The sequence below is a fragment of the Bos indicus genome, chromosome 4, assembly GCF_029378745.1.
Source record: "Bos indicus isolate NIAB-ARS_2022 breed Sahiwal x Tharparkar chromosome 4, NIAB-ARS_B.indTharparkar_mat_pri_1.0, whole genome shotgun sequence".
NCBI classification, from domain to species: domain Eukaryota; kingdom Metazoa; phylum Chordata; class Mammalia; order Artiodactyla; family Bovidae; genus Bos; species Bos indicus.
The window spans coordinates 112,342,785-112,355,588 of NC_091763.1; the positions used below are offsets into that span (position 1 = coordinate 112,342,785).

The following is a 12,804-nucleotide window of genomic DNA, read 5'->3' on the forward strand; positions in this document are numbered from 1 at the left end:
GTGGTTAGAAAGCGATGAACCTATTAATTTAAAGCATATAATTATGAATTCAAGTTACCTATGTGTATTTTGAACCCACTGTAATATTCTGTATTAAGTGTATGAGTGACTAAGGGTTATCCAGCCTCTGGTAATCACACTTTTCCAATGTGTTCTGCACACGTGTGTATAGAGATTTTTGATTTACACAAATAATGTCCAAAAAACTCCAGCATGCTCCAGATTTGTTTTTCTTAATATATTTTGCAAGGTGACTGGAAACTTGAACATCATTTAACAGAGCAGAGTTGAATGAGCACAGTCGTGACCAAGACAATATCTTTTTCACATTCCCAAGCAGTCTTGATGAAGCCACTGTGTCCTCCTGGCTCTGATTCGCAACACTTTGTAAAGTGAACACTGGGATTCATTATTCTTTAGTATCGAAGTGACGAACAGCGTGTTATGTTGTGAAAGGTGTTGATAGGCCTGCCATCAGCGATATTTTTTTTTTTAATTTCTAAAAAAGGTCATCTGGTATCATCCAGAAGAGCTTAGCATTACATGTTCGGGTTCATCCCTTGTTATTTAAATCTAAATGAACACAAATTTGGTTGTATCAAGATATGGTCATGTTTCCACGTGGCTTGTTGGGTCACTTGTGCACCCGTGTGTTTCTGGAGCTTTGTCCTGTAGCCTTTTTATTCTGCCAGTTGGAGGGCCTGAGGCTGAGAAGTTCAGGGGTAGCCCCAGACCCCGAGTTCATGGAGGGGCTGACCACCACCAGTTCCCCCGAGCTCCCGGGATTTCTCTTCTCCTGCAGCACATTTTAATGATATTGCCGTTTAATGCCCCATGTTTAAAGGGTAAGATGTCATTTGTAGATGTTATTAATACCTAAGAAAAAGTTTCAAGTTAGTTTCCTTTCAATAAAGATTTGCGGTTTAAGTTGTAGAAATTTCAGTAAAAGTAATTTTTATAATTTTTAAGTATATTTAATGAAGAAAGAAGATACATTAAAAAATGAAATAGTATTGGCCCCATGACCTAAATTGTTAATTGGATATCTTTTTTAACAGAGGAATTATCAAAAAATAAGGGATTTCCTTAACCTGCCCCTATATGAATATAAAGGAATTACTCTCATATTCTGCAAGTTCAGTCTTTTACAAATGTATATGCATATTTAATACTGTGAAAAAAGTTCCAGTTTGGAATGAAAGTATTTTTGTTAAAATTCTCTTTAGTCTAACCCTCAGGAGTTACATTCTTGTGAGAATTTGTAGTAAATGAGTGTGTTTTGTGTACAGAATAAAGAACCCATCTGTCTAAAACCATGAGCATCAATGTATCTTAATGCAATAGATTGGTTTCAGTGAACTCTTATCTTTAATTCATCACGTGACAAATTAGTCATCTTAAAGCTTTAGTTGCCTTGTTTCTAGGACGGAGAAGATTTGATGGATGAGAGTGTACTGAAGTTCTACACTCAGCAATGGGAAGACTACCGGTTTTCAAGCAAAGTGCTGAACGGGATCTGTGCCTACCTCAATAGACATTGGGTTCGCCGCGAGTGTGACGAAGGACGGAAGGGAATCTATGAAATCTATTCTGTAAGATTTGACCACACACCTTTCAGATGTGTGTTTTTCTTGGAGATGTCTCCTTTCCAGCAGGGATCTAAGCAGCTAGTGAGCAGCTCTCAGACTAGCGAGCTAATTTCAAACATGGCCCTTGGATGTTTTGTGGCAAGACAGGAGGAGAATGAGTAATTGGAAGTTCTGAACTACAGCCTGCACGCTTCTGCAGTTACTGATTTAAAAAGCCGACCGCGGGGCTGAGCCTGGAGCTGTCACCGTCTTAGCGCAGCAGGTCCTGCAGGCAAAGCAGGTCCCCCTCCCCAGGACTCGGGCCTCCGTAGTCAGTCTTGTGGCCTTTCAGGGTCAGGGAGACTGCTTCCAGGAGTGGACGGTGATGTGAACTTCCATCCTGCCCACTCACTTTAGGAAGCAATGACACAGAGTTCAAAATGGATGGGTTTTTAAAAGACTGCAGAAAAATAAATTCTGAAAAGTCAAAGTCTGAATTGTTAAAACACCTTCATTAGTATGTTTCTTCAGTCAAGGAAGCTTTTTCCAAGCCCTGTTGGTTTTCAAAGTATGGTCCCCAAACCCTCAGCATCATTGTGACCTGGGAACTTGTTAGAAAGGCAAATGTTTGGGCCTCAAGCAAGACTTGCTTAACTGAACGCTCTGGGGGTGGGGCTGGCCAGCGTGATGTTAGCAGGCTCTCCAGGTGGTTCTCATGCTCATTCTAGTCTGAGAACCAGTTAAGGGAGGACTTAGACTCCCAGAACAGCCTCTGTGTTGATAATGGGCTCGGATACACAGACAGTACGTTTTTTGAATGGTGTAAAATGTCAGTTCTTTTGAGAACTGGAGATATATGAGATTATCTCCAAACCCACGAGTGCTGCTGTAATAGCAGTGCTTTGTAGCTTTACAAGTTTAATGAAAAGAAAAACATAACGTACCATAGATGCATAACAAATTTTTATCATTTGTATAGCTCAGTTTCTATACCAAACTATTAACTGCTTCTTTATAATATTTTGTAACATAGCTTTAACAAAGCTTTCTATGTTTAGTGTTGATTTGAGCCTCATGTAGTTTGCCTTTTTCGTTAAAAATAACTTCTTGAGACTGAAGATTGTCTGTGGGAATCAGCATGATTTTGATTTCCCCCTGACTGAAAGCACCGTATGTGTGCCCTATAGTAATGTCACAGGCTCCTACAAATCATTATGGTCTTTAAACTTTTTATATACTGTTTTCAAAATTTGACTGCTTTTTTTCTTTTAACTTTCAAAATTCATAGTTTCTACATCCTTAAATGCTGTAGTTGGTTTAGACGTGCACTCTTTAGCAGAGGCCAGTCGACACCCCTGTCTGGAAACAGTGTTTCCTCTGCGTGCTCTTCGTGCTCTTCGGTGAGGCTGTTGAACTCACAGTGCAAGTACCAATTGATACATGAAACGGTTCTCACATGGTGATCTCTTGTTGCATTTTCCAGAATCTCCAGGAGATGGGGATGCTTTGTCATGAATTATAAAGTTTTCCTTTTTTCCTAATAATTTTTTCTTTCTCTTCAGTTACAGAAGGTTGTCAGTTTCCTTTCAAGTCAACCAGAGGACATAAATTAATTTCATTATCCACATATTGAAGTGATGCAGCAGGACTTTCCCCCTGATTCTGTCCCTCTGAACTTCCTCTGGCCTACCTTTGGTCCTGCTCTCTTAATCTTGCCTTTCTTCCTTCAAAGCAACCAGTTGTCCAGAGTTAAATCACATCTGTCTTATGCTGTCTCAAGTTAGAAAAATGTTGGGAAAGAGTTATTTTTGAAGGTGTAGTGTCTTCAGTAGACGTTGATGGCCGCACACGGCATGTTCCCTGCCTCCCTTCTGCACCGAGGAGCCCTGGGGAATTGGAACAGAGGGTGTGCACCTGGAGAGTTACTTCCCAAACCTTGCCCCCCAGGGGGCATTTCTCCTGAAAAACTAAGACTCTTCCCTTCCCAGCATCTTCTTTGACAGACTAGTCCCTAATTCTGAAATCACCTTTTTATTCTAATAGAAGACTTGGGTGTACATTGTTCATATCTTATTAAAGATATTTTCTCTTAAATACTGCTTTCATGCTGCCCTTTTTTTGGCAGAAATTTTTCATTTTGTAAATGAAATTTACATAGAATCTTTTCAGAACTGTATGTATAAACCTAGTTTTATCTGTGGTTAAATTTGGGGGGAAATAAGACTGCATTTATTTAAGTTTCTCAGCAGTTTTTGAGTATTAAATTCCCTTAAGTTTGAATTTAACTGAATAATACTTCTCTCAACAGTTTAAAAGCCATATATGAATTAATATTTCCCTTTTGGGGGGGCGGCGAGCATTTTATAGTAGTCGTCTGACATACCCTCTATGAGAAGTTTCAAAAGCTTTTTTTAAAAATGCGTCATATGCACACACATAAGTAAAATGGGAAATTTGAATACTTTATGTATAATAAAGGTTTCCCAGGTGGTGCACTGGTAAACAATCTGCCTGCCAATGCAGGACGCACAAGAGACTCAGGTTTGACCCCTGGGTCGGGATCCTCTGGGGTAGGAAATGGCAACCCATTTCAGTATTCTTGCCTGGAAGATTCTTAGACAGAGGCGCCTGGCAGGCTACAGTCCATGGGGTCGCAGAGTCAGACAAAATTGAACAGGCAAGAGAAAAGAGACATTTTTAACTCAAGAGAATGGCTCTCTGATTTCATCATGATTTTTTGCCAAGTTTATAATTTAAAAGATTGATACATATAATCTGGGATTAAGGCTGTCTCCCACAGCTTTGAAAAAACATAGTAAAAGTATAGCCATTTAACACTGTTGCTCTTTCTTTTCATCCAGCTTGCATTGGTGACTTGGAGAGACTGTCTTTTCAGGCCACTGAATAAACAGGTACTACTTGTGCGTGTCGTCTTTTCCTTTTAAAACCCCTCGCAGGTCTCATACCTTAGGCGTTGTCTTCCTCACTTCTTTATAATATCCTCAGAGTACCTCTCATCTTGCCTTTGGCAGATTTAAACGTTTAAGAGCTATGTAGTAACATAATATTGATGCATACCATAGTCTGTAATCTTCATGTCTCTTTCCTATATCTGTTCTAAAGGTAACAAATGCTGTTTTAAAACTTATTGAAAAAGAAAGAAATGGTGAAACTATCAATACAAGACTGATAAGTGGAGTTGTACAGTCTTATGGTAAGCAGTTTCCCTTTAATTTAGTGAAAGCTTTGATATCAGTGGCAGTGATAACAGTGACGCAATAGATTTGTTTTCAAATAGTATTATCAAGAATATTGTTAGCATTTATCAACGTACTCATAATTCTCTTTGTGTCAGTGTGATTATGTTTGATTTTATCCATTATAAAGATTGTTTATCCTCATGCCTTAAGGAGATTTTGATGGACTAGACATTTGACATTTAAATTATTTTCTTTTCTGGTTTCATACTGAATTACTGGATCTATATACCTGTATAGACTGAAAACTAAGCACTTATATATGCTTAGAGTGTCATTAATGGAGCTGAACGATAACCAGAAATCTGTATCATCTTGAACAACTGCCATTGAGAAGCCAATAAAGTAACACAGTGTTTTAAAACTTGAGTAATGTTCTATGTCTTTGAAAGTTTAAAATTAAGCATTATTATTTTTAGGCGTTAGAAATGTTAAGATGTTCTCTTAATGAACTTGGTGAGAACTTTGCAGCGTCCTGGCTGTCGGTCAGAATCACTTGCCTTTGTGTGTCTTGGATTTTTTTTCTTTTATGCAAAATGCACTTAAATACCAGAAAATAAGTTTGCCTTTTGCCCTGCAATTGTATCCTTACCTTTTCAACATAACTTAAACTGAAAGCTACACCTAAAGTAAAATATATATTCCTTAAAATATAACCAAAAATAATGAGGCGGTTGAAACATAGTTCTGTTTACTTCCAGTGGAGCTGGGACTGAATGAAGATGACGCCTTTGCAAAGGGCCCTACGCTAACAGTGTACAAAGAATCCTTTGAATCTCAGTTTCTGGCTGACACAGAAAGATTTTATACCAGAGAGAGTACCGAATTCTTGCAGCAGAACCCGGTTACTGAATATATGAAAAAGGTAAGGTTAAACATACTTAAAGTAGACTTAAGTTAAAAGTTACCGCTGCTCAAATAAATTACTCTTTTTACTCATATATGAGCTTCCTTCAGAGTCGTTTCTTGGGCACTGTTATCCGGTGGTGTTTGCAGCAGGTGCACATGGTTTCTCCCCGTTCACTAAGGAGCTTGTATAAATTAGTTTAATAATCGTGGCTCATGTTCTCCTACTGTGTGGAGGATGTAACTGTTACAGCTGAATGACGTACGTGTTTGAACACTCTCTCCTAGAATGTACATGTGTATCTAATGGCAGCCACGGTCTTACATCAATGAAAAAATAGTATTTAAGAAACACATTTTTTTCTGTAAACTTTAAGCTTTTTACTTTTTTGCTTCTGAGATCTCTCCTAAAAATCTGTTTAACACAACCTTCCAGTGTGTATTAGAGAGGTCCTTCTGAAAGAACAGGATCGAAATCTTAGATGAGAAGATTGGGGATTGGTCTCTGCATCATAAATGTTCTACATTAAGTGATGTCACAGTACAATTCTACGAGAATTATTCTAACTTCCCTTCTCGGAAATACCGGTGTCCCAGACTTAAGCTCAGAGGAGTGACCTCAGTCAGAGGTCAGCAGACTTTCCGTGAAGGGCCAGATGGTAAATACTTCAGACCTTGTGCACATGTGGTCTTGTCTGCAACCATTCAGCTCTGCATTGTGGCGCAGAAGCAGCCGTGGCAACATCTAAACCGCGTTCCAGTACCAGTTTCCTTCCAGCAGAATTTTGCCCCCAGGCAATAGTTTGCCAACCCCTGACCTAGATGGGCAAGGAGACTTCCAGGGAGTCTGGGGCTGTGTGTCTGACACCCGCTTCTCCTTTTATTGTCTGTTCACTTGGAGAGCAGAGTCACTGCAGAGTCACTTTCTCCATGCGCTGAGAACCAAAAGTCAAGGAGAGCAACAGCTCCCCTGTCTAACCACATAAAGTCCTTCTCAATTTGTCCATGACGTTCCTAGTACATTTTCCCATAAGAGATAGTAATTATAAGTGGGTCTTACAAGTCTGAAGTTAAAAGTCCTTGACAGACAAATACTTGATCCTTGAAAACCTAACAGAAGTGGAACCCCACAGAACTATTACACTTGGGAAAGTGATGGTTCTTTGTGTATTTACGAGTTAAATTAGCTTTCGTGTGCCAGTCTGGAAGCTAACCAGCTTATTGAGAGTTGAAACAGCTGCCTGACCAATCAGTTTTAAATCTAAGCACTGATTTTTACAGTGTAGTTTTCATAAACACATCTTTTATTGAACTGTACTATATATGGTGAGTCTTTTAAAACTGTGTATGTTTTTTAAAAGTGGCCTTTTATCAAGGTACAAATCCACACGTGTGGTTCAGGCCTTTTCATTTCATGGGCTTCTTAGTGAATTGCAGTTACCTGCTGTCCACACCGAGGAAGGTGGTAGTGCTTTGGTGCATGGAAATCCGCTTTATAGACTTACGGTTTCAACCCAGTCTGAGCCCTGCCTTCAAGGGAGAATGTGCTACCTGCATCCTGGCTATCTTAAATGGGGCTTCTTGGGTTAAAGGTTTGGCCCAAATCTGGTTGGGTCTTAGCAAACGTGACAGCCATTCCATTTGAAAAATTCATCATGTAGAGATTCTGTAGGCTTAAAATTGGAATTTAACCGTCTGAACAATGCTACTGTTACCACTAGCTGTAGGCTTGCATCTCAGCTATGTGTCTAGCTGAAAATTGTCACACTGGGTTATGTGTCTAAGTAAAATGGGGGTTAAAGTCTAGTCCTCAGTTTCCTTATCTGTAAAATGAGGATACTTTATCATCATCATCATCATTATTATGTATTATTTGATGTTTGGCCATGAGTATGCATCAGAACCTCCAGTGTATGCCTGATGATATATAGGGTAAAATATGGAACATTTTATTCAGTAACTTGAGAAATTATGTTTATATCCGAACACTCTATTAGAAAGTAAAATACAAAACTCATGAACAGTATTGAGATAAAACATCAACTTTCAAGAACTACTCTCCTTTTAGCAGCCCGTTTGGGCTAGATGTACAGATTCTCTGGGGTCTGTGTTCCTTTTTCTTGAGTTGTCCTTCAGGGGAAGCAGTTGAGACTCTGTGGCTTCCCTGCTCCTGATGGTGTCAGCAAGTGAGCAAGCCTCAGCCACGTTAGTTTCAGTGTATCTTACTTTCTCCTGTGACTGAGTCTGTGGTGAGCTTCCAACGAATATTTCACCTTTCTAGGTTTCTAGTGTCATTTTTTTTTAAGTTTTAAAAATAAAATACATGTTAGGAATTTTCTTACTGCTTTTTGATCCATTTTTTCATTTTGTTTTTCCTGTATACTGATCCTAATAGAGTTAATAGAGACAGTCTTTGCTTAATTTTATTTAGTCCTTTTGAATTTGTACTCTGATATAATCATCTGCCAAGTACGATGGTGATCACGAGCTTACTTACCGTCAAGTCAACAAAGAATGTAAATCACTGTCCCTCCTAAAACCTAATGACTTCATACCCAGGACTTTGGGTTTTTTGGTTTCCCCGGTCATGACACTTTACTGTAGTCTGTGAAATGTGGAGAATAGCATTATGTCTGAAAAAAAAAACAATGTACATACCTTAATTTGAAAATACTTAATTGCTGCTGCTGCTAAGTTGCTTCAGTCGTGTCTGACTCTGTGCAACCTCATAAACGGCAGCCCACTAGGCTCCTCTGTCCCTGAGATTACTAAATGATGCCAAAACAATTATAATAGCAACATCAAAGATCACTGACGAAAGGTCAGCTTAACAAATAATAATAATGAAAAAAGTTTAAATATTTTGAGAATAACTGAAATGTGGCATAGACACACAAAGTGAGCACATGCTCTTGGAAAAATGGTGTGTGACAGCCTTGCATAATTCAGAGTCACCACAAACCTTCAGTTCCTATTTAAAAAACAAAAACCAGTACCAAAGCACAATAAAAGGAGGTTGGCCTGTGGACAGTAGTCCCCCCTTGTTCACAGTTTCAGTCACCCACAGTCAGCCTCTCTCTGACAATATTGAATGAGAAGTTCCAGAAATAAACAGTCTATACGTCTTAAATTGCAGAGTATCGATAAGGGTATTACCCCAAAAACGTGTGAAACAGCACGTATCTGTAGGAAGAAGATTGATGTAAGGACATTGGATGGTTAATCATGATAACCTCGTTGAAGTCATCTGAAGAGGACTTGGAAACAAAAATATAGGTTACAGAGGAAGTGGTACACTCCAGGGACCAGTTATTGTGGTTAGCATTCCCTCCCCACCCCAGCCCAAATCGAAGGACCCCTTCCCTTCTCTTGTTTTCTTCCTCATACTAGGTAGGGCAGGATTGTGAGTTGGAATTTGTCATTATTTTTGTTTAAAAAGACGCAAGTCCAAACCGTTGACCTGAGTTCACTCCCACAGGCGGAGGCTCGTCTGCTGGAGGAGCAGCGCAGGGTCCAGGTGTACCTTCACGAGAGCACGCAGGATGAGCTCGCCAGGAAGTGCGAGCAGGTGCTCATCGAGAAACACCTGGAGATCTTCCACACGGAGTTCCAGAACCTGCTGGACGCTGACAAAAATGAGGGTGAGCCACTAAGATTCGGAGCGCGTGGATGTTTATTACGATCTGTGATCGTGAAGTTGTGTGAACACTAGCCATTCTTTAAGAGGGCTGTGTGTGTGTGTGTACCTTGTGGTGTGTTGCTCTCAGACGTCTGCAGCGTGTTTTGGGGGTGACTTTGGAGGAAGAGCGTCTTTTCAGTTTGGTTTGGAGTCCTGACTTGCCCACACACTCCGCGCTCAGTGATGCTGCCACTGCTTGGTGCGTGCGAGTATGTGACTTTTATGCTGAAAACTCTTAGAGATGAGAGGGCTGCTGTTTTGCAAAAGTATTTCCCATACCCTTCCCTTGTTTTCCTGGAACATGTGAGGAGCTCAGTAGAAGATTGACGCAGGACTTTTCTTCTTTGGTGCTCATAAATCAGCCATGTGCCATGCATATATTAAGTGAAGAATGTGGGGGCCCTTTTTTGGCTGAATTGTTTGTATACTTGAGATGGATATTCATAAATACTCCTTAAATTTATTCATTCTTGTAAAGAATATTTGAGTGCCTATTATGTATTAGGCATAATCAGTTTCTCAATCTTGAAGCATCACCTGTAGTTCCTGCTCATCTTTTTTCTGTTATATCAGTGGTTTCTCCTGGCAAGGGAGAAATATGCTTTCATAATCACATGATTTCATTGTTACTTTTGGCTAAATGTGAAATATTTGAGTACAATTAAGTGCAATTGATTATTAGGTCTAAAAACAGAGTGGTTTTATTTCACTGCACCTTTCATCTCTATAAATACATATTTAGTGGGATGGATTTGCAAAGTTTGTTTTGATGCATAAAGGTGGCACCTTCTTCTTTCAGATTTGGGTCGCATGTATAATCTTGTATCTAGAATCCAAGATGGCCTGGGAGAATTGAAAAAACTCCTGGAGACACACATTCATAATCAGGGTCTTGCAGCAATTGAAAAGTGTGGAGAAGCTGCATTAAATGTAAGTACTGTTCAGCTGAACACCGGTGGGACCTAACCATTCCCGGGCGTGGACTGCAGGCGGGTGTCCTGTCTGCACCTGCAGGTCTAGGGGGTAAGACTTTCGCTGGACTCTCATAGAGAACTGGCTACTGGCTCTTCAAAGTAGGAGTTTCACAAGCGTCTTTGTTGAGTAAATATCTCCAGTAATTTGCCTCTGGCACTTCTTAGGCATTAAGGATGTTATTTCTTGAAATTTTTTTTTTCCTTTCATTGTTTGTCAAAATTACCATTCCTTGCACTAGAAGAGAGAAGATGATTCCATAGACAGAACAGGTTGAAGCCTCCTAGAGCCCTGGCTCTGGCACCGTGTGCCACAGGCTGCCCCATGCAGGAACTTTGGTCTTGAGTACTGCTCTCCATTTGGAGACCTCAGGGCTGTTTGCTCTGGAAAGGCCCTGAGATGTATGGCATTTCTCATACAACCCCTGTCCCCACTGCCACCCCCACTCCAGGAGGTACCAGAATATTTCTGCTGGGTTTTCTATGATTCAGTTTTTGATTTTACGTAGGAAGTATCGCGTGTTTCTGAGAGACAGGTAAGTTGTCTTCAGGTTTGTCCCTGTTGTGCGCTTTAATTTCAATCATGTTCAGGACAGCTAACAGAGAAGAAAAGCTCCTAGAACACAGTTGGTTCTTCTGCCTGAGTCCGAAAACTTTTTGTCCCTGATTTTACTGTGTTTGGTGTAAAGTATTTCGCGTCTGTTTTCCTGTCATCTTTGGGGGCTCCTTTTCCACTTCTCATTATGGGCTTACTGCATCATTTGTTGCCACATCTGTGGATTATCAGAGGGAAGAACGTAAACACACCTTAGAGTTTATAAAACAATACAGTTCATACTTAGCGAACGGCAGAGGACAGGCTTGGTGGTGGGTGCTGTGGAAGGTCTCCAGGTTTCAGGGCAAGGTCCCACATCGAGACTCGCAGTGCCGTGGGGCCCCCACCCTCAGACCCCGGGGATGGTCTGTCCAGGCTCAGATCCAGCTCTGTTGTTCACTGACAGCTGACCGCATTGCTCACTCGCTTGTGCTGTCTGTGGCTGTTAGGAAGAAAGACTAATGATGGTGACCACCTTCTAGAGGTTTTGTGAATAAAGAACACTTAATGCTTGTAAAGGGCTTCTTACATGAAAGCACGCAGTGCTCAGCAGTTGTTCTCAGGTGTCCAGTCCTGTTTTTTTTTTTTAAATTATGTAAAAATTATATGATGATTTTTCTTACATCCAAACTCTGAGTGTTCTTTGTTGAAGAGTCTGACGCACAGACACAGGTACACACACGCACGTGTGCACGTACATGAGACTCAAAAGGGGCCACCTTGATAACTTTTCAATAATGTAAGGTTTTCCCAGTTGTTAACTCAAAACCCAGTTTGGCCAGAAGGGCAGGGTAGCCATCCATTTGGCTGGAAAACATGTTTTACTGCTAATAAATCTGATGTAGGCTGAAATTTTTACAGGTTTTAAATGTGTAATGTGATTCAAATAATAATTATGTGTTACAAACATCAGAATGGCCTTAAGAACTTTCTGAAGGCATATTTTTCATAGTTAAATGGATTTGAGAATCACACGTGTTCCTGGGTACCTGGTGCCCAGGGAATTCCCCTCGTGGGGTTCCCCTCGCTTCACCCAAAGAGGAACTGGCGGTCCTCTCCCCGTGAAGTGTGGCTGAAAGCCTGAACACACGTGCTGCTTTTAGACACGCTGCGTCTTGTACCTGCTGCACCCCGAGGCCGGGGAACACTCGAGAACAAGGCTGGGGATCAGGGCTCCTCTCGGGGGACGAGGGCTTCAGGCCGAGGCAGCTCAGTGAGGTCCAGCCCACCTGCCGTCACGGGAGATTCTAGCGGAGGATAAGAGCTGTCGGCCTTCAGAGGCTGGTGACTGAGGACAGGCGTGCCCAGCCACGCCGCCCACGCCGTCGGCATGCTGCATGGAGGCTCCTGGAGGACTTTAAAACCTTGTGCACCAAGGAATCATCAGGTTTAAACTGCTTTAGAGCTGAACAGAGGATCAGATCATTGTTTTAATAGGCAGGTTTGTTTCACAGGCGAGTCCCCCCACGTCTGGCCTCTGGACAGAAGAGAGAGTGGGCGGCTGGGTCAGTCAGCACATTCCATGTTATGCTTAGGTAGACGGGCCAGAGCCCGACACGTGTGCTCAGTCGCTGGCAGTATAGTGACGGTTTGTAGGAGAATGGTCAGATACAGGAGGAGACTTGAGGGGAGCAGCCTGGAAGCAGAGCCCACACCTTCAGGTTCGTTTACAAAGATTGAAGCCCACGGCGTGGCCGGCTGGGTCCTTGGTTTTATCTGCCACAGCAACCAGCTGCATGATGGTGGCTGGTGCTGTAACTCAAAGGGCCCACGTATGCTGCAGAGAAAATTGAAGTTGTTTTCATTGATTCCGCAAGGATCTGTGACCTGGCTGAGCCCAGGGCCCTGTGCAAGGCGCCGCGCCTCTGTGCTCTCCTCGGGTCTCAGC

The 12,804-nt window shown here is 41.5% G+C and overlaps 1 protein-coding gene across 3 annotated transcripts in view; it reads left to right on the forward strand.

The window, feature by feature from the left end:
• Positions 1-12,804, forward strand: part of CUL1 (cullin 1) — an 87,891-nt gene that overhangs the window by 55,611 nt on the left and 19,476 nt on the right. For all 3 annotated transcript variants that reach the window (XM_070788316.1, XM_070788315.1, XM_070788317.1), the window contains exons 4-9: positions 1,425-1,592; positions 4,430-4,480; positions 4,692-4,782; positions 5,527-5,690; positions 9,150-9,312; positions 10,150-10,280. In XM_070788316.1, coding sequence (XP_070644417.1) covers positions 1,425-1,592; positions 4,430-4,480; positions 4,692-4,782; positions 5,527-5,690; positions 9,150-9,312; positions 10,150-10,280 — 768 coding nt within the window. The remainder of the gene's footprint in view (positions 1-1,424; positions 1,593-4,429; positions 4,481-4,691; positions 4,783-5,526; positions 5,691-9,149; positions 9,313-10,149; positions 10,281-12,804) is intronic.